General features: G+C 41.8%; 2 protein-coding genes and 1 long non-coding RNA gene across 3 annotated transcripts; 2 read left to right on the plus strand and 1 right to left on the minus strand.

Annotated features, from left to right (window-relative positions):
* Positions 1 to 1,551: 1,551 nt before the first annotated feature.
* LOC145699481 (uncharacterized) lies at positions 1,552 to 5,913 on the plus strand. The gene is made up of 4 exons (XM_081776756.1): positions 1,552 to 2,573; positions 4,134 to 4,414; positions 4,959 to 5,300; positions 5,405 to 5,913. The coding sequence occupies exons 2-4, from the start codon at positions 4,154 to 4,156 to the stop codon at positions 5,678 to 5,680; spliced, it is 879 nt and encodes a 292-aa protein (XP_081632882.1). The 5' UTR covers positions 1,552 to 2,573; positions 4,134 to 4,153; the 3' UTR covers positions 5,681 to 5,913.
* Positions 5,855 to 20,649, minus strand: LOC145699484 (dynein axonemal heavy chain 7-like). The gene is given in 19 exon segments (XM_081776758.1): positions 5,855 to 6,238; positions 6,282 to 6,536; positions 6,626 to 6,778; positions 6,867 to 7,100; positions 7,147 to 7,282; positions 7,454 to 8,453; positions 8,611 to 10,717; positions 10,890 to 11,418; positions 11,516 to 11,798; positions 11,893 to 11,988; positions 12,125 to 12,448; positions 12,493 to 13,036; positions 13,109 to 13,362; positions 13,587 to 15,395; positions 15,802 to 17,371; positions 17,547 to 17,780; positions 17,825 to 18,747; positions 19,799 to 20,090; positions 20,133 to 20,649. Coding segments are annotated over 19 exon segments (11,253 nt in total). The 5' UTR covers positions 20,415 to 20,649; the 3' UTR covers positions 5,855 to 6,010.
* LOC145699486 (uncharacterized) lies at positions 18,958 to 19,522 on the plus strand. The gene is made up of 3 exons (XR_014134026.1): positions 18,958 to 19,060; positions 19,103 to 19,157; positions 19,328 to 19,522. It is a non-coding gene; the product is annotated as an uncharacterized LOC145699486 (long non-coding RNA).
* Positions 20,650 to 20,788: the final 139 nt, after the last annotated feature.

Genomic DNA, 20,788 nt, shown 5'->3' on the forward strand with positions numbered 1-20,788 from the left:
GCTGAAACGGCCCGAAGGGCCGTCAAGCCCTTAAATTAAATAATCAAGGAACGGGGCTGAAACGGCCCGAAGGGCCGTCAAGCCCTTAAATTAAATAATCAAGGAACGGGGCTGAAACGGCCCGAAGGGCCGTCAAGCCCTTAAATTAAATAATCAAGGAACGGGGCTGAAACGGCCCGAAGGGCCGTCAAGCCCCTTAAATTAAATAATCAAGGAACGGGGCTGAAACGGCCCGAAGGGCCGTCAAGCCCCTTCAATTAAATAATCAAGGAACGGGGCTGAAACGGCCCGAAGGGCCGTCAAGCCCCTTAAATTAAATAATCAAGGAACGGGGCTGAAACGGCCCGAAGGGCCGTCAAGCCCCTTAAATTAAATAATCAAGGAACGGGGCTGAAACGGCCCGAAGGGCCGTCAAGCCCCTTAAATTAAATAATCAAGGAACGGGGCTGAAACGGCCCGAAGGGCCGTCAAGCCCCTTAAATTAAATAATCAAGGAACGGGGCTGAAACGGCCCGAAGGGCCGTCAAGCCCCTTAAATTAAATAATCAAGGAACGGGGCTGAAACGGCCCGAAGGGCCGTCAAGCCCCTTAAATTAAATAATCAAGGAACGGGGCTGAAACGGCCCGAAGGGCCGTCAAGCCCCTTAAATTAAATAATCAAGGAACGGGGCTGAAACGGCCCGAAGGGCCGTCAAGCCCCTTAAATTAAATAATCAAGGAACGGGGCTGAAACGGCCCGAAGGGCCGTCAAGCCCTTAAATTAAATAATCAAGGAACGGGGCTGAAACGGCCCGAAGGGCCGTCAAGCCCTTAAATTAAATAATCAAGGAACGGGGCTGAAACGGCCCGAAGGGCCGTCAAGCCCCTTAAATTAAATAATCAAGGAACGGGGCTGAAACGGCCCGAAGGGCCGTCAAGCCCTTAAATTAAATAATCAAGGAACGGGGCTGAAACGGCCCGAAGGGCCGTCAAGCCCTTAAATTAAATAATCAAGGAACGGGGCTGAAACGGCCCGAAGGGCCGTCAAGCCCCTTAAATTAAATAATCAAGGAACGGGGCTGAAACGGCCCGAAGGGCCGTCAAGCCCCTTAAATTAAATAATCAAGGAACGGGGCTGAAACGGCCCGAAGGGCCGTCAAGCCCCTTAAATTAAATAATCAATTTTTGTCATCGAAATTGAGTTTTTGAGGGTTGAAATAGCTACTTAACAGTGTTTATAGTCACAAATTCAATCATTAGAAAAAACCACTTTTTCGAATTTTGATGCTCTCTAGTGACCCCGAGATGAATTTTTTTGAATTTTTGACCTCAGAATGGACTTTTAGAGGGTTGAAATAATAGCTAAACAATGTTTTCAGTCACAAATACTTTTATTTGAAAAACTCACTTTGACGAACTTTCATGACCTCTTATGACCCCAAGATGAACTTTTTTCGAACTTTTGACTTCGGAATTGAACTTTTGGGTACTTATTTACTATAGTCACAAAGTTTCGTTCAAAAAGGACTAGAATATCGACCACTCATTTTTTTCAGCGGGTACCTATTTCCAGACCCTTCCAAGACACTTGTCATAAGCATATCGTATGTGTATGATTATATTTAGTACCGTTTTCTAGGTTTGCTAGTGGACAATAATGATGGATCGCAACTTTTCTAGCTTCTCAAAGAGTTAATCTTAAAATCCAGTGTTGAAGGTAACGCAAATATATCGCTTCAGTTCAAAAAACTTTTTCTCGATGACGAAAAATGGGCGTTGCCAGTGTGGAAACTTCCTAACAGAGAATGCAAATATGTACAGTCCGAGCAAATAACCATCACCTCACGCGGACACGCCTATTTTTCTGGTTGATATTTGAACTTAGCATTTCTATTTCGTTACATAATTTCGCTCAATGGACTCTATTGTATGTACACCCAGTTACAGTAGAAGTGCTTTCTACTCAGCCTATTCGCCAAAGAATAACTTTCCGTAATCATATGCTAGAGCTCAAGTCGAATAGATTTTGAAATACAAGCAAAATCCTTATCATATGGTCTGATTTCTATTTTCTTCTCTTTTCCAGATAAATTTTCATTTTTGGTTATGTTTTTCTGACTCAATGCAGAGCGCATAATGTCCCGCGGTGCTGCCCACGTGTCTTTCGAACCCTTATCACTTCCAGCCATTCTTTCTCGGCTTCCATTGAGGCGTTTCGGTTCAATTTGACGGTCTCCAATCAGCGAGACTTTTTACTGTATTTGTACGCAAACGCGTTTCGGGTTTCTTCAGAGTTTCGCCAGAATTAACCTCCAGTCAAACGGCTCCCTGCGGCGTTCTGAATGATAAGACGAGGGCGCTTCGGATGGAACAGACACTGGCGCTGGAGGTCCGTCGCTACGTCGCATAAACCACCAGCTCCGCTCTGCTGCCCTGGTGGAGAAAAAATCATGATATAGTAACACCATATCATTCAGCGATCACTCAAAGACCACAGCAGACAACCCGGAACGAGCTTTTTTTTACTGAAGTTCAGCGGTTTTTTCTAAATTACACGCGAATTTATCAGAGATACGAAGACATTTATCACCAAGGTAAGATTCTCTTGATCGTTTAATGAATAAAGATACCCCAAAAATAACTAAACCATATTTTATGGTTGATATATCACAAACTACGACAGCGCCTGATGTCGCAAAAGAGTCGTTCATGTATATTTTTTGGAAATAAAAGGCTGTTCGGCCGGTTAAAATTTCATATACGCTCCAAAAAACAACATCACTAATATGATATCAGCAATTGCTAAGTCACAAGGTAATTGATGTTTAGAAATGATCATTTTTAACTGCTGGGGACCAAGTGGTACTGCACCAATAGTCACTATTGGGCGGAAGGTCTAGTATCAAAATAAGTCGGCATCTATTTCACTCAGCTCAGCAAGGTTTAAAATTGTAGACTAAGAAATGACAACCCTTCTAGGATAGCAGGGCAGTGAGGATGGGGATGATGCCTGTCCGGTAATTTGACCCAAAGTCCGACATTTGCAGACACTTTGTTGATAACCCGTGATGTTTTTTCTATGCCCCCGGTCGTTTATGTTTTTTTGGAAAAGGAAGTACTGAGAATATTTTGAAAGCAGAAGCCGCAAGCTAACCTCAATCTGCGAGGGTGTTAAAGTTAAGAGGAACCTTAGCACGCGGCAAAATGACCGGTGCATGATGCTGCCGCGTGTAGGCTGAAGGTGCGCAGAAGCTGGCTGCTTGACCGTGGCAGCACTTCTCCCTGAAAACGCGCAGCGCAACACTAACTCGCTCGAATAGAGTGACAGGGTTAGCTCTACTAGCCTCAAGCAGGCCCCCGCAGACGCAAACGCACAGCTCCATGGTGTGGTGTTTTTTTGGCAAAACTTTCGAAATCCATACTTCAGGCCAGAAATTCATACTTTTAGACGTAAAATCTTTAAGGTCGTCTTTCTTTTTGAGAATAACTTACCTCAGATTTATATGATCAACCGACTTGGATTTGCAATTTTTCTTTCATCGGAGTAAAACAAGATATTCAATCGAAAGCTGTGTTTTTAGTAACAATGTTCGCGCTAAGTAATGATTATGGGTTGCGGATGCTGTCTATTTTTGAGTACTGAGCAATCGGAAATAGACAGAACTGTGAAAAAATAGACAGCGTTTAACCTTATCCTATTTATCCTTCAAATACGAGGGTTGTTTTTGGTACTTTGAAACACCGCAAACAAGCAGTTATGTATCAAATTTACTTATTTATTAGAAATAATGCCAAGTAGATATTAATTAAATAGAATATAGTAATTTTTTATTGTATAAAAAGGATGACTCACAGTGCATGAGTATAAATACTAGCGATAGTCGTTGCGACGCGTGCAGTTGGAACGCATGAGAGTTCATGTCTCGGGGGCACTAAGAAACTCACTCGCGTCAGCAGGGACTACGAGACGCTAGAATTCTAACGGCATCAAGCTCGTCAGATAAGGTTCTTTCCGAATAACTACAGTCTTCTTTTGTTATTGGGACAACCTCATTTCTCGCCAGTCTAATTTTGTACTTCCTGTTTAGTCAATTTAAAAATTACCTTGGGACGTCGGAAATTTCACATTCAAATCATTCAACCCATTTTTTAAGAAAAAGAAAACAGAAGAAAGATGGACGCTCTCATTCCTAAACACCTCGGAGAGCTGATGTACCGACAATGCTTCAGCGAGCAGGAATATTGCGACCTCGTCATTCGATCGAAAAATGGCATCAACTTTGCCCACTCCTCCGTGGTTAGCCTTGCCTCGGCCATCTTCAAGAGGCTGATCAGAGAAGCAAACGTCATCGAGAACAAGCGAATCATCGACCTGTCCGACTGCGACCAGCCCTCGATTCAAGCAATCATCGAATACATCTATACTGGCAGAGAGGTAATAATCTTATTCCGCGTTTTGTTCGTTCTTTAGACCAGCTTTTTTTTAGGTCAGCATTTTTACAACTTTTATCTACGGTCGAACTCTAGTTAAACATTAACTCGCAAAGCGATTGCTTGCACGTTCCACTTTAACTGGACCTCACGTGAAGCTTCGAATCCTTTTATCTTCAAGGATTAGGGTTGTTAGAAATTTCCAGAAGACTTTCTCCCTCGGCCACGATTAATGCTCTTTTAATGATAAGATAAGCCCTCTATAAACCTACTGCCATTTGCTTATCAGTCCGAACCTTGAGTCGTCTGAATTTTCCTTAAATTGAAACCGTTGAATTTAGGCTGATTAATTTTTCGGTTCAAAAAGGTTAAGGAAAACTACTAAAATTACAAATTTACATGCGTAACTGCGGCCTAACCTAGATATGGACGAACTCTTAAATTAACCTAAAAACAATTTGTTTCCGGGACCAACTAATGACGTAAATTTACAACAATAGCACAAACGCAGTTTTATGAAAATATCAAAGAAACAAACGTATTTTTAGAATTTCCCATTGGAAAACCGCGCTCAAATCCTGAAGCTTGCCTCTTTTCTCGAATGCCAAGGAATCCTGAAATGTCTCCTCGGACAAATCCGAGAACAGCACTTTGGCACGACTAGACAAACTCAACTTTCTCCAGATTCCGGCCTCCACAGTCCGGATATCAAAATGGAACCTCAAGAAGAACAAGGACATGTGACTCTCCACCGCGTGATCCGACTTGCCCCTGCGAATCAACCAGAAGGTCACGGTTTCTGCAATTCCTCAGCCTATTCTTCCCCTCCACAAAGCGAAGAAGACGAGCAGGAAGAAAGGACTCAGCCAGACCCAGAACAAATCAAACAGGTAAATAAAAAGTGGCGCTCTTGAGCCAATCTCTTTCATGACAACTCATCGTGACATGCTTTTTTGCATTGATCGTCTATCAGCTTTTTAACAGAAGTTTGTAGAACGAAATCGAAGCGCGAAAATACTGCAAAGAGTGCAAGAAATCCTTCGCCACAGTCGGCAGCTACACGAGGCACTTGCGAATGATTCACTTCAAACTGAAGCCACTATCGTGTGCAGTCTGTCGTCATGCGTTCTACCAGCGCTCTGATCTAAAGAAACACGTCCTGCGCCAGCACCCCCACGAGGCGAACGCGATACTTGGCGCAGAGGAGCGCAACCGAATGATAGCCAATATGGGCCCGCCGACACTCATGAATTTCAATCAAGAAAACTGAGAAGACTCTCATTTTTCAATAGAGCAAGAATAAGTTCAGGCCGTCTGCATATTATACACCCTTTTTCTCATTATGTTATTTATTTAAATGGCATAAAACTCTGTTTTTGTTTGCTATTTTTCTTTTCTGGCAACACTTTGCAATCTGTAGCTTCTCCAGAAATAAGACTGTACATATTTGTTTCGCGTTTATTACCTTACCAATCTCGAACTTTGTTGATATACATGTGCGAGCGTTATGATCAAAATAAAGAAAAAAAATACCAAAAATTCGTTTTTTTACACAAATATATTTGCAGAGAATAAAAAAAATATAAATATCAACTTTTGTTCAGTCAAGTTGGCAGAGCATGGCTACGCCTCGGCCGATCCAATGCTCTTCTGGTTGATCAGTAGGAACTGTTAGCATAATGACGAAGTTGGTTGAGTGACCAGTTGTAGAGAGGGTTCCACGTCTTGCAGATGTTTTGTAAACAGGACAATTGTACTGAGGACGAACTGGGAGCTCGTCTTTCTTGCACGGCTTCAGCCATATTTTAGGCATCGTGTCAAACAAGATCTAAATTGAAATTGAAGACGTTCATGTCTCTCTTTATTCAAACCTTTGGGTGCGATTCAGCGAGAAGTTTCTTTTCTCTGTCCCATCTTGCACCTTCCAAAAAGAAGCCATATATAAACGCGCCATCATCTGGTGCTGTGTAGTCCTTATCCTCCATGATTTCGTAGTCGAAAGTTAGCAAGTCAATAGGGATCTTGTATTTTCTAGCGTAGTTTTGTTGAACGCCAGTCAGAAACGCCTGCGTGAAGAAGAATCCAGAACACCAGAATTGTTGAGGAGTACCGTTGTCATACCAGTCCTAAAGATTCAAATAATGAGCAAAAGACTTAAATAGCCTATTCAACAATTGATCATATATCGAAAATAATTACCAGGTTCAAGGCTTACCTTAAGAAAATTAAGTCGATCAAGCAAATCGTTGAAATATCCTCCAAGAGTTTTGAGCGAAGGATAAGACTTTTTAGTCCATAAAGTCGGGATTTGACCACTAAGTACTTCGCGGAACATTGTTTCCAGGTCCGAGTTCATCACAACAAGACCCTAGAATAAAATAATAAACGCTGAAATAGACAAATTAGGGCATTCGTTGTTCAATTATTACATGCGAAAACAAGCTTTTAATAACTACCTTGATCGCCTTTTGAATTTCGATAAGCGAATTGCGCACAACTTTCGTGAGCGCATTGAATCGCACCATCTCTTGAACAAGAACTGTATTCATCGATTCTTCGTATCTCGTCGGGAACTTGCGCATCGTCGCTTCAATGTCAAAGTCATCTGGTAGTTTGTTGAGCATGTCTTTGGTAACTTCAAGCACGGAATCGTCATCTGATGCTCCAGCATTTCCACCAGCTGCTCGTGACTAAAGCAAAAGAATTCATAAATCGCAACGAAAATACAATGTATACCATTGTGAGAAGCACGGAACCAAGGAGAGAGTTCGTCTCATTTTGATCTTTCGTGATGTCAGCATTCGGATGCATTCCGAAGACTTCTGGCTTCACCAACAGCGGCAAATTTCGACAAAACTCCAGATAACTTTCCCTCTAGTTTAACGAAATGTTTTTATCTGGATTTCGATGAAAAAACATCTTTTAATTCCGAATAAGCCAACAATTTATGTCTCAGATAAGTCTGCAGCTGAAAGCTTGCACTCGTTCAAGTCTATCAGTCTGAAAGCCAGTCTGCTCAAGCAATAGAAACTTTAGTTTAAACCAGTCCCTTTCATGATCTCCATCTGGGGGCACGGCAAAAAGACCGTCATTATCAAAAGCATAACCGGGAGTGTCAACTGTATCTCTTCTGTAAACACGTGAAAGCAGTGCCAATAGACATCTTCTATCTTTATCGTCAGTGACTCTACCACCATAATTACATTCTCCAGTCAAGTAATTGATTGCATCTAATGGGATGAAATCGTACTGATTCAGGAAAATCTGCAACTGGCGTACAGAAATACGCAGGTCAGTCTCGTTGAATTCATAAGGTATGTTCCAACCAATCGGGCCGAATTTACGACGCTCTTGGACAAGACCATGGAAAAAGCACAGGCCAAAGAGGAGCTTCTTAAAATGTACGTCTTGTTGGCATCCCGTGAACCACTCGGGATCAGAGATAGGATCGGAAAGATATGACCTGATCATGTTGGCCTTCATTCCTGCTGGAGCTTCGTTCGTCATCTTGACACCATTCTGCAAGACTGAAACGGGAAAGTTCGGACTCGGATAGGAAGTCAACCATAATCTGAAGTTGGGATGAGTGGTTTCAGGATTCAAATCGTAGCAAATTTTCTCAAGAGTCGTCATCCACGAAGTAGCCAAATGACAGTTTTGAAGAACAACCCATTTTCCTTCCTCAATACCCTTGTTGATCATTTTTATTGCGATCGGCCCTTGACCCTGGCCAAGCGAAAGGGATGAAATTTTCGAACCCATGTCTTCGTCGTCAGCAAATTTTAACAACGCAGCATTGGGATCAGATCCAGGAGAAAGAATAAAGATCAGAGGTGCGCAGCTATGCGAGTCGGCGTATGAGCCTGGGAGATCAAATGGAGGTGGCTCAATAAACCTCTGACCAATTTTTTCAGTGATGAATGCTTGAAGAGCAGGTATGAGTTTGTCTGGCCGTAAACATCGAAGAATGAGAAGCCGCTTGAAAAGTGATAAAGATCCGTATTTTCCGGGAGGTACAGCATCTTGCGGCTTTTAACGGTTTACTGCACATGAGAAGATATTTTATGAATAAGAAATATGAGTATTTTTAATTTAATGGGTCTCCAATTGACTAATCGGCAGCTGACATTTCAAAAATAGAGTGTGTAATCATTATTCAAATTGTCGAGTTGAGAATCTCATATTTCAGATGTAGTAAACTGTCCTTGTTATCATCATAAATTACCTTCCATTGAGCACTCAACTCTTTAAAATCGCTTATTATCCCCTTGAAATCGTCTCCAACATCATTTAGTCGGCAGATCTCATCCCAAGATTTCGTCGGTATCCAGTCGACCGGTTTTTCATTGGGATTTTCTAGGCCAACACCGCCGGTTAGAAGGAACCTGAAGTCCTCCATCGACACTTCGTTTCTGTGCATAAGCAGATTTGTGCAGAGAATGAACGAGAACAACAGCTTGTCTTTCTCAAAGAGCGATCTACAAACATTACAGTACAGACTGTACGTAAAGTAGTCCTGCAAATTGCTCAATCGTGTTGTGATGTCATCTGATTTTTCCGACTTTTCGATTCCCTTTTCAAACAGGCTCACAAACCAAGTCAGTGAGTATTGGTACATGGGATCTATATTCGCCAAATCAGAAATCGTAAAGAAGAGAATTGTGGAATGGATGGCGATAGGGGTGTATCCTTTTCTTGCCTCGTCAATTTTACGTTCAGTTACTTCGGCGATTGCCTGTTTTTCAGAGATTTCATTCGCAAGAACTTTCGAGCTGGAGAGGATCTTGATCGCCGTTTCATCTTCCAAAATATTTCCTTCGGAACTAGAGAGCACTTCCAAAATCTTGTCTTCAATTTCCTTGAGCTGTCGCTTGTTTTCAGCTCCTTGAAGAATCAGTTGGTTCTTTTCCTCTTCAAGGTCGGGTCTTTCCAAGGCAACAACGATTCCTAGAAGTTGATCTTGAAGGCCTTCTTTCGTGATCATAAAGTTGAGAAGTGTAACTTTGACGGATGTTTCTGGAAGATAATGTGGATTTCTGAGCTTGGTCGTGATATAAAATCGGAAATCGTTCGAATATTCTAGCGTCGAGTCGCCAAGGCGGATGCACAAAGCGCCTCCTTGTTTAAACGTTTGCTTCAGCAACAGTGGCTCCAATATCGGATCAAGCTCTTCGCCAATGTCTTCTAAAAGAACAGGATTTCCAAACTGAATGCAGTTTTCAAGCGTCCTCACAAAATCTGTGTCAGTTAGTTTTATCACGTGGAGATTGTTTGACTTCTCCATATTTTTGATCCACTTGTTTGCTTGACCCTGAGGATCAATCAGAAGTGGCCAGCGAGTAGAATTCGCGATGATGATGCCATTGTCGATCGAAAAGGAGTCTGAAGGCAGTCCAGCGATATTCCAAGCTCTTATTTTGACTGGATCGCCAAGGACGCCAGAAAGAGCGAATTTTTCAGAACAGGGTATTTTCTCAGCAATGCAAAGCTCTCGCCATTCTTTGATAGCGTCTTCTCTGTATACCGAGGTAAAAGCACCGAGATATGCAACAACTCCTGCTGAAATCAAAACGTCGCCTGTGAGGTTTTCGTACTGGATCCCAAGATTATGCGCCATTTCTGTCCATCTGTCTTTCTCTCCACCAAGTGATTCGATTAGTTGTTTGGCACGGACGAGCTTTTTGGAACAAAGATCGACTTGATTTTCCAAATCGCCTTTTTTCCTCTTGTTATTGATAAGCGTTTCTTGTAGAACCGCCATTTTATCTTGGACCTCTTTGAGCTGGTCTTGCTTGGCCTTCAAAGCTTTCATCACAACTGCTAGCTCTCCTTCTGCTTCTTTGAGTTTTTCCTTCTTTGGTGCTACCACTTTCGCGACTTTGTCGTACGACTCAATTGCTCGGACCCATTTACAAATGCCCGCACATGCTGACGAAGCTTGAACGACCTTTTCTGGATGGAAATCTGGATGAGTGATGTATTTTGTTCGAATTTGCTTGATGTAAGCTGCTGGAATGTTGTCCTTGTCAAACTCAATAAGCGACTGAAGGAACTTCATATCTCCAAGCATTCTCTTCGCCGGTCCCCAGTAGTCCTGAATCATTTGACCAGAGCCAGACGGATCTGGCTTCTTCTCTGGCTTGATACCTTTGAGCACACAAACGGCTTCAAGGATCAATTTGACGACAGCAGGAGGACTACCGAATTGCTTTACGACACCGATATCCTTTGGTGTCAGAGTGTTGAGGGCTGCCATGGCACTTTCCAGAATAGGTATAGCTTCGGCAAGATCCGCGTCACATTCATCCTTGAATAGGTTAAATTGTGTCATAGAATTTATACGATTCTTCTTCTTTTTCTTTGATCTAATTATTATCGATGATTCTTTGTATATGCGACAAATGTAGGACATGGAAGAATATAAGATACGTAATAAAAAGTCTCTATGCCTCGATGATTTTTCAAAAGAGATTTTTAACCCATTCCTTAATCGCTTTAGCTGCCATTGCTTGCTCATTCGCAACGGCTTCATCTGCCCGCACAACTTTCTCCACTTTAGCGACTTCCACGCTTTCCTTTTCGACTTTGATCATAATTTTGTCAACTTCCTTCGACGACTCTACGAGCTGCGGTTGAAGAGCTTCGAGCTCGATTTGCATAGCTCCAACGGCTTCTGCTGCGGCGCCCAGTTTCTCCAATCCAACAATGTATCGATTCTTCATTTTGCTGATTTCCGTGCGTCTTTTGTCGAGCAAATTTTTATACGTAGAAATCAAGACAAGGTATGAGGTTGGTGTGACGTAGTTATGACGGCCAGCTTCATCTTTGAAACGGTCAGTGAGCCCACGTGACGATTGATGAAAGTTTTTACAAAGACGGACACAAGACGCTTTGTGCGCGTCACTCATCTCTACTTCCTCCATGAATTTCTGCGCAACAGAAGCGAGTGCATCGTCAGGCCAGCTTTGGAACCAATCAATCGTGCAACAATTAACGAGCGACGGGAACATTCTTTGATGAGATTTGACAACTATATTCTTGAGCAAGAATACAATAATTATCTTTGAGAACATACAAATTGTATAATAAAATAAATTAAATCTCGTTCCTAAGACGCTCGACGAGCGCATCTCCGATCGGAGACATAGCCAGTACAATATGAAGCTGGTCTTTGACTCTCTCAATAAACATGTTGAACAAGGCGAGCGGAGTTCCATCCGTTTGTAGCGCCTTATCACGCTGTTTGTCCAGTTGACGCATTTTGTTAATGATTTCTTGTTTTTCATCAGCTGCGAATATGTTTGGAACTTCTCCAGCATTCAGCAAATTGTTAATATCTTCGAGGAAGGCTTCCTCCTTGATTTGCGTATCAGTGAACAAGAAAACACCTTGTCAAAAGTTATTTATCGCTAATTCCAAATTAATTATCTTGCTTTATTTTTAACCAAAGAAGATGCTGTTCTTTTTGTTATAAATAAAAACTCTTTCCTTGTCGATCCGTAGCAGTCGCTTTCATCAAGATAACTTTCAGATCTTCTCGCCATTCTGTTAACCCGTAGCCTTTTCCGATTTCCACCTAGACGAAGCTCATAATAATATTTACTTTTTGATTATAATTTGCTTAATTTTCAAAAGAATAAATTCTTTTTCGAGTTAAAATTTAACATGCTACTTGGTAAGCGTAAAATCTTGAGGTAGAAGTTGAGCCTTTCCTGGAAAAGCTCACAGTCCGCCATGAAAGCCGCCAGTCTAGTCAACGACTGTCTGCCTGATCCACCAACGCCGACGAGCAGAGCATGGCCTCTTGGTTGCTTAAGAAGTCGCGAAATACGTGATATGTGCTCGATGGCAAAGCGGAACAACACCAGGTTCATCGGTTTTTTATCAATTAAGTTGAATTCAGCAAGTTGCTCAGTGACGGTTTCTTTGAGCTCTTCAACATCTGGCACCTGCAGATAATATCCATTATCGTTTTTCGGGACAAAGTCGCAGAACATGAGAGAGCGCAGATCATCCTGCGTGATTGTTCCTTTATTCCCTTTTTGTTCAGATAAGAAATTGCTTTGCAAATTTTAATTCCACTTTGGCTTTTTTTATCCGTTCCTTGGTCATATTCATTGAAAAGGGATGCGAAGGAAGTTTTCAGATGTTCTTCTGTCACTTTCTCGATCTTTTCGAATAGCCAGGCTTGATCTACGTCGTCTACAAGACGATCATAGTATACTCTTAGCACTTCGTGTACCCAAAGTTGCTTGATAGAATCTGTTGTTGGGGCGCTAATCGGGTTTGAGAGGCAAACACCCTGAATTACTCTTGCGAAGTCGCGAAGGTTGAAAAGATAGTGCGATTTTTTCGGCGTTGGTAGAAGATTTTTAATCGTCGAGTGAAAGATTTCGAGGGTTCCGGAGATGATTGGTTTGATCAAATCAGAATACGTAGACTCGAACTGGTTCTTGATGTTGAAATGCCAGTCTAACATTCGACTGAAGATCGTGGACATGCTCGCATCGTCGAACTCGTTGATTGTGATGGTATTGAAATGACGTAAAAATCTGGCTGTGACTGGATTTCTTCCTCCACCAGCTGGGCCCATTGCACCCATGAACTGAATATCCACGAGATCAATCTGGTCAGAGTTGTGTTTATGTATTTTAAAATATCTAAAATTATCTACTAGCTAAGTCTATTGACAACCAGCCTTGGTGCAATCTTTCAAGTCATACCAATTCCAGTGATCAAGGGCCTGGCGAACGAGCTCAATCGGAGGCTGAGCTCCATATGTTCCGCGCATAGGCATATTTACGTCATCAATGAAGATAATTGTCTTCTTGCCCATCGGTGGACCGAAAACACCTTTGCGACGTTTGTCCAGTTTGCTCATGATAATGTCCTGAGTTTGCTTCGATGTTGTTTGAGCGGAAAAATTGATGACTAGTGGGCGATATTTGTCCTATGCGGAGTACAGATGTGGATTAAAATGATTGATAGAATAATTTCGGTTAGATACGGTTAGATTTCGGCCATACGGTTGATATGATAATATCATAATTATAAAGATTAAAATGCACGAGACAATAATTTCGGTGTCAATATAATGGCGCGATGTCCCAATCAATTAATATTCATTATGGAGCATTATCAGCTGCTTGGCTGGCCACAAATTGTACTCCGTCCCTGATCAAGATCTTTAACCAAATAATTGTTAACATAAACGGATTTTCCCGTTCCAGTTGGACCGACAAACAGTGAAGGCATTTTGTTTTGAGTAAGAATGTCCATGAGATATGTGTATCGAACTGTGTCTTGCGTTGGAACGACGATTTGATTGAAGTCAAGGCCAGCTGGAATTTTAGGACTATTTCTGAGCTCTTCGGTCCATCTTTCCCAACGACCAATTCCTTCTCGGATAAAGTTCCACGCATAAATGCTTTCAGTCTTTGGAATCGGAACGTAAAGAGAACGTGTCGGAGATTCGACTTTTGTGATCATGTTGAATTTGCTCTTTGTTAATTCTGAGAGAGGGCCGTCGATCATTTCGCGAATGAGCATATCGAACTTTTCTCGACCTTCGCTGTTAATTCCTCCTCCAAGAGACCATGTGCACGAGAACAGGAATATTCCCTCAAGCCAGCTGTAAACATCTCGTTCGTGCATATCAGCTACTATCTTGGGGTCAGAGAGCTCTGTGAACTGACACTGCATCAATCTCATGCAAGAAACCGCCATATTCGTTTGACTTACTGGAGAGAGATGACGGACACCCGACTTTCTATTGAATTCAAGCAAGGCTGGAAGATATCTATCCATCAATGCATTGAGGAATGTCTTCATTTCGGTCGAAAAGCTTTCCGGAAGCGTGTTCAGCCACGAAGCTGCCATCGGCTGCCAACCCAACATGTGAGGCTCCATGTAAATCATACCACAGCGAGAGACAGTAGCTGGCGATGCCACCTCTAAATCTTCCGGTTCGAAGATCAGATTCGTCGTGCTTGCCAGTTGGATGATTTCTCCCGACATCAGACAAAGCTTTTTGTTGTCGTCAAGTACTGTATTCATGTTCTCAATCCAAACCGCATCGACAGGTCCATCAAACATGAGCCATTTTCGATTTGGGTTTGTTGAAACTGCAAACTGACGATAAGACACGGCGAGGATACCATCGGACCACTCGTGTGACACTGGATCGAACTGTCCGTACAGTTGTCCCATCGTGATCGATTTTGGGTTGATAACTGTAATTTCAACTTGATTTTCGAAATTATGCCGTTCGTTGATGATTTTTAATGCTTTTGCCAACACCCTGTATGCTGACGTTTTTCCACCAAACGGATCTCCAACGATCATAAAACCGTGTCGGACGATCATCATTTCATAAATTTGCAGAATTTTGTCAAGGAAAAATGACGGTAACTGAAGATTCATCTCGGTGCAAACTTCTTCGATTGCCTCTTCAAACATTTTGTAATCTGGCGGTGGAAGTTCTATGCCAGGGAATAAATCAGTCGTAATACCCTTGAAGAGAGGCAGATCTTGAGCCAAGAACTTCGGCAAGTTGACATCAATAATCGACCTGAGCATAAGAATATCTTCAACGTCATCTGGGTATTTGAGTTTTAGATTGCCTGCCGCTGTGAGGACAGACTTGACAGCTCTCATACCATAATCATAGTGGCATTGCGAAGAGAGCTGTTCGGAACAGAGTCGATAAGTCGCCACAATTTTAACTGACAGCGGTCGAGCTCTGACGAATCCAAATGAGTAAAGTGAAATTTCAGAAATGAGTGCATAATCTGGTACCATCATAGCAACAGATCGGAAAAGCGCTTTCAAGTTATCTGGAAGCTCTGATCGACCAGCATAGCCGGGGTTCATGGTAATGAAGACTGCGCAAGTTGGATCCAACTTAATGTCTGTTCCTTCGAAGAGAATTCTGCTTGATCCGGCTCCGATTCCTCGTTGAATGGTCATAATCTGCTGTGCGACGACTTTTATTAGTTCAAAGAACTTCAAAGTTCGTTCGTTAACATCGGTTTCGGGTTGCCGAAATGGTGCTGAAAATTAGCCCCTGCAATATGTGAATAATTGATATAAATAGATATCACATCTGATGATAACGAAATAGATACATGGTAATTTTATATGATTTGCTATGTTAGTTCAAAAACTTCAAAGTTGTTAATCTTTATACCAGCTGGCCGATATTCTGGTTGTTAAACAGAATAATGGTGCTAAAGTAAGCGCTGATGTGGTATGAAGTTCTCACTGGGTAAATTTGGAACGATTCAGTTAAATGATCCCAAAATGATTCTTGTTCAAATAACCATTTTAGGCGCAAAATGCAACAGTTGAAAAAACAGATGATAATAAATTATTAATAATCAATGAACTGGCCTGAGAGTACTTCAAGATCGATTCGATTGAACTCGTCAAAGCAACTCCACGCACCACAAGAAGCTAGTCCTTTGAAGAACTTTCCAAGCGCAAGGTAGTCAAGACCATCTGAGCAATTGAATACAACGCACTGTTTCGCCACTGCTTTGGCCAAATCTTTAGTTGTTTCAGTTTTACCAGTACCAGCTGGTCCCTCTGGCGCTCCACCGAGATGAAGATTAAGCGCTCCAAATAATGTCCTGTAGCATCGATCGGTGAGTGGTGTGATGACGAGACGTCCAGAGTTTCCGAGATACTCGTAGCCGTAGTTCAAGTATGCATTGATCATTCTAGTGACGAAGTGGTAGTCGCCGTTTCTGACCTCATCCGGTTCCCAGTAATATCGAAGCTGGGCCAGCCAGTCAAAATCATTCGGCTGATCAATCTTCTTGTTGATCAACACTTGCAGGACGTCACGAGCGTGAACATCGAGTACAACGAGAGCTCCAAGAGTAACTCGATTTTGCTTGCTCAGCTTGCCCCGGACAAGTGCGACAATCTCATTAATTTCCCCGTTGCATTGTTCCAAATATTTTTCCATAGCCTCGTGACCTTCGACGATAGAATTGGTAACATTATCAGTCCAGTATTTTTGAGTCACGGCAAGAACAGCTTGTCCAGGGTATTCCCTGACCCACTGGCCTCTTGGCCGAGTCGGATAAGTTTCCAACCCGACGCCGCAGACCTTCCAAACTGAGTCAACCATGATCTCTTCTAATTCCAGAAGCCACTTTTCAACCTGACCTCTTGCCTTCGAAGTTGATATTTCTTGCGAAAGCTTAACTTCTTCGCCTTCAGATGACAAAATGTGGGTAATGTCGAGAATGTCAGTGAAATTCAACTTCGCAACACCCTCGAAGCACTTTTTCAAATGCGGCTGAACACGAGTTGGATCTTTGGTTTCGGAGAGAATTTCCAAAAGCTCATCGTTTGACAAGAAGAAAAATCGAGGAAAGTAAAGTCGTTTCTTTTCGAGATACTCATTGAGTCCTTTCAAGATCATTTCGAGCAGTTGGTTGGAGCCAATCAGTCGCTCCAGTAGCTTGTCAATTTTAATAACAGCTAGAACATGCTGATCTTGAAGGGCGACTTTGATGATTTCTCGCCAGGTTTTATCAACTTTTGTAAAACGACGTCCTTCTTCCGGCATTTGCGCCATGATATCGGGCGAGGAAAAGATTGGTTCAAGGTAAAGCCAGGTTGCTTGTACCTTTAGCCACTCGTCAAGAACTTCTTGAGTGAGCAACAATTTGCTCTCCCAGTCCTTAATCTCTTCCTCGAACGGCTTTATAAAAGGACTTCCCCGCATCGTCTGAGTTTTGACAATGTGATCATCAAGAAGCATTTGAATATCATCGACGCCAGAGAGGATAGATGTTCCAGTCTCTCGATAAGGCAGCAAGGTAAAGCAAACATCGTCCCATTCGATGATCATCTTTTCCATTGCTTTTTCGAGAGAATACTCTTTCGAAGCAGATTCCGAAACGGCATCAAATTGTTCGAGATATTTTCCAAGATCCATTTTGAGATACTGTTCGACATTGCTGTTATATGCTTTTCAAGGAAATATTTGATGTGTTATTATAAATATTAAGAAAATGACCGTGGTGGACTACCAGGTCATCAACAAGCTGTCATGATTTATTTGGAGATCGTATTTGACATATTGCACCTCAAAAATTATATTACCAATATTGGCAATAAACTTGAAGCACGATCCTTGATTCGTCGGGAGCAAAATTGTCAACACCAACTATTTCTGCCATTTTAGTCCAGTGACGTTCGCGCAGACCAGGATTGCAAATTGTCGAAATGATCGGTAGATTTTCTTTGAATTCATCAACGATAGATTTTGTCGCCGTTGCGATGGATTTTGCTTTTGGATTGTCACCAAGTTCTTTTTCCAGTTTATAAAGAGCTCTCCAGGTTCCGCTCACCTCCTTAATTATTTACTTAAAGAAAGGGCGGATTATTATTTATGTACCTGCTCAATGTCATCTGGGTTCATTTTGGTCATATCTCCGTGCATCCACTTATCATGATTCGCCACAAATGTAGCGCAAGTCTCATACAGCCTTCCATATGGAGCCAAATTCTGAGACACCTCAGTTCTCAGTGGATACGCTGAGACTTCCCATCCATACGCTTCTTCTTCTAAATTGAACTGGTCAATGGTCTCGAGAGCCTTATCGAGCTTCTGCTGTAGTTTTTGAGCTTTCTGATGGTATTTGTCAACTTGGTTCGGATCCGCAAAGCCTTTGAACTCTTCCAGTTGTCGTTGGTAGGATTCGAGGTCTTCTTGAAATCGTGCACGCCTGTTTTTCAGCTCATCCTGATACACATTCGTCTTGTCAGCGATGATGCTTTCGTGATCGACGAAGACCTTTTCAATCCTGCTTGGCCAGGTGAAAACATCAGAATTGAGCCTAACGTCGCGAGGGGCCATTTGCGTCTCTCCACAAAGAAAGAGAAGGCGATCTTTTGTATGACGAAGATCTTTTTCGATCTGCGCCATTTTGCCTCCTGGAGCTCTTATAGCTTTGATTTCTTCTGAAAGAGCCATGAGGTCCTCGGTATCTTTCGGCGTAGAAAGTGCTTTTCTTGAGATTCCATCGAAATCAGAACAGAGTGCTTCAGTCAATTTGACGTGATCATCTTTCATTCGATCGACAAACTTGGCAATTATTTCTTCGACGCGCTTGGACAGACTTCTGATGAGCTCAGAACTGTGAAGCTCGAACATGCCGAACTGAATTATTCGGGGCTCTTCGTAAAGAATTTGGTTCAAAGCTCCGCGATAGTTCTTTATTTGCTTTTGGTACTCGCGGAATGTGTGCTCTTCAGATAGAAACTTGTCCACTTTCTCGTTTGCTTCGCAGGAGATGAGCGGCTTGTACTTCTTTAAAACTTAATTTTCTTGTTTAAAAATAGTCGAATTTATAGATCTCAATTAATCTTAATGGGTCATTTTTAATGGCATAATGACTCATTTATAATATGCTCATTATTTTTTAAAATCGAAGACAGTATATCGATTTAGATTACTGATAGATGACACTGTTTTGAAACAGCGCCATCATTAAAAAACTATAAATACTGATCTTTGATTTCGTTTTCATAGACAACCTCGAAAAAGAAAAACAACAAGGATGAATATATTTTTGGGACTTTTTAGCTTGTTCGGTGCTTCAGCTGCTTTGAGGATGATGAAACGCAGCGGGTAAGGAAAATAGGCGAAATTATAAAATGAAAAAAATTTAAGGCCAAGTGAAAGTGCTATTGACGATGCATCTGATGTCAATTTTAATTTGATGTTCGTGTGCGATATTTTATTGAGCTAAGAGGCCAATGCACTTTGAATGAATCATTCAAATAAGGGCACTACGAGGCTATAATTCGAGCTGCCCTAACCCTAACCCAAGCGGTCTTACAGTGTAAGACTTACACCATGTTCAAAATCATATCGCACACGCCAAATCTGATTGAGCTTTTGAAATTGATGGAAAACGATCCGGAACGATTTGCTGATGATGAAGGGCCAGCTCGAGGATGGGGTGGACAACGAGTTCTCGAGTTTTAATTTCTATTTTCTTCTTTGTTTTCAAAAAATCCTTGCCTGCGACATATCTTTAGGAAAAACCTAAACTATTTTATTTTCATTTCTCGCAAAATAAAATCAAGATATTTTACAGTTTTCTTCCTTGATTTCAACTGTATAACACTTACGGTATGCCTTTTATTATGCGCATGCTTAATCACATGTCTACGAGTTACAGACATTTTATCGAACTTGAAACCTTAACTAATGCAATTATAATGATAATGAGCAATATAAGAATGCATTAGCAGGCTCAGTGACCGTAAACTGACACGTGACTGGCATGAAAAGCAGAAGCAAAATACGTTTTTAGCGGATATTAATCATTAAAAATTCTGAGGTAAATGGCGAATCATTTACCTTTTTCTAAATGCTCTTGTGGCTTTTTAGAAGCCTCATTGATGACGCTGTCGATCATGACCTTGGCTCCTTTGACAATATTCGGAAGAATGATCGGTCGTAGATTTCCCGTGTCACCAGCGCGGCTTGTGAAAGGTTTCTCCGAGTACAACTTCGTCTCGACTCTTGGGACCTGGTTCACTCCTGATGCGATGACGTCGGTAATGCTTCGCATGTACTGGTGGAAATCGGACATTTCAGGCTCGAATTTCACCTGTTCTCCGTCGATGACAAGCCGAATAACGAATGAAAACTAAAGTTCCTTTTTTAGGATGAGAAAATACTGGTTACTTACGGTTGAATCTGGCTCCTGTGAATGCTTGATAAGAGTTTTGTAGTCATAGATGGAGTCAAGTGCGAGATTTTGAAGCTGGCGAGTAAGCAAAGTCGCGGTACTCTCAAAAAAGCCACACAGCTGTTTTGACTTCATATTCTGCAGCGAGTCGTTCTTTTTGTTGTACGCGTAGAAGACATTTTGAACTTCAGGAAACCAATTTCGAAGGAGCTTGTCTTTAGTTCCGTCAATGTGGCTCATTGCTTGCGAGTGAAAGTTTTCTAGTTCGATTGCTTCAGTCATTGCTTTGAAATCGCCCGTTTGGATCAATCTTAGGCTCTGGAAGCCTGTTTCCCAAAGTTTGAGTAGATCTCCATGAATGGGTCTTGTAAATGGAAACAGGTAGTTTTTGCATGCGTCAGTTGCTGCAGCAAAATTTGCCTCTGTTTCGGGAGTTTTTCTACGACATTCGATTCGATGAGCAGTGAGAAAATCATTTTTGTTCTTCTTTTTTCTTCGTCTTCATCGTTTATGATAGTGACCTTATTTAGATTGAATATAATCTGTATAATTATTTTTCGATCAAAAAGCTCTTTGAAGTAATGCTATATCAAGCCGGTTTCTCACGTATCAAAGCCATATCGGTTTAAAGCGGGTTACAAAAATTAAAGTAAATC

The sequence above is a fragment of the Oikopleura dioica genome, chromosome 2 (assembly GCF_907165135.1).
Source record: "Oikopleura dioica chromosome 2, OKI2018_I68_1.0, whole genome shotgun sequence".
Lineage (NCBI taxonomy): Eukaryota > Metazoa > Chordata > Appendicularia > Copelata > Oikopleuridae > Oikopleura > Oikopleura dioica.

Coding starts and splice junctions, on each gene's coding strand:
- LOC145699481 (XM_081776756.1), top strand. CDS start 4,154: ATGGACGCTCTCATTCCTAAACACCTCGGAGAGCTGATGTACCGACAA. Junction 4,415..4,958: donor ACATCTATACTGGCAGAGAG/GTAATAATCTTA, acceptor ACGTATTTTTAG/AATTTCCCATTGGAAAACCG. Junction 5,301..5,404: donor ACCCAGAACAAATCAAACAG/GTAAATAAAAAG, acceptor AGAAGTTTGTAG/AACGAAATCGAAGCGCGAAA.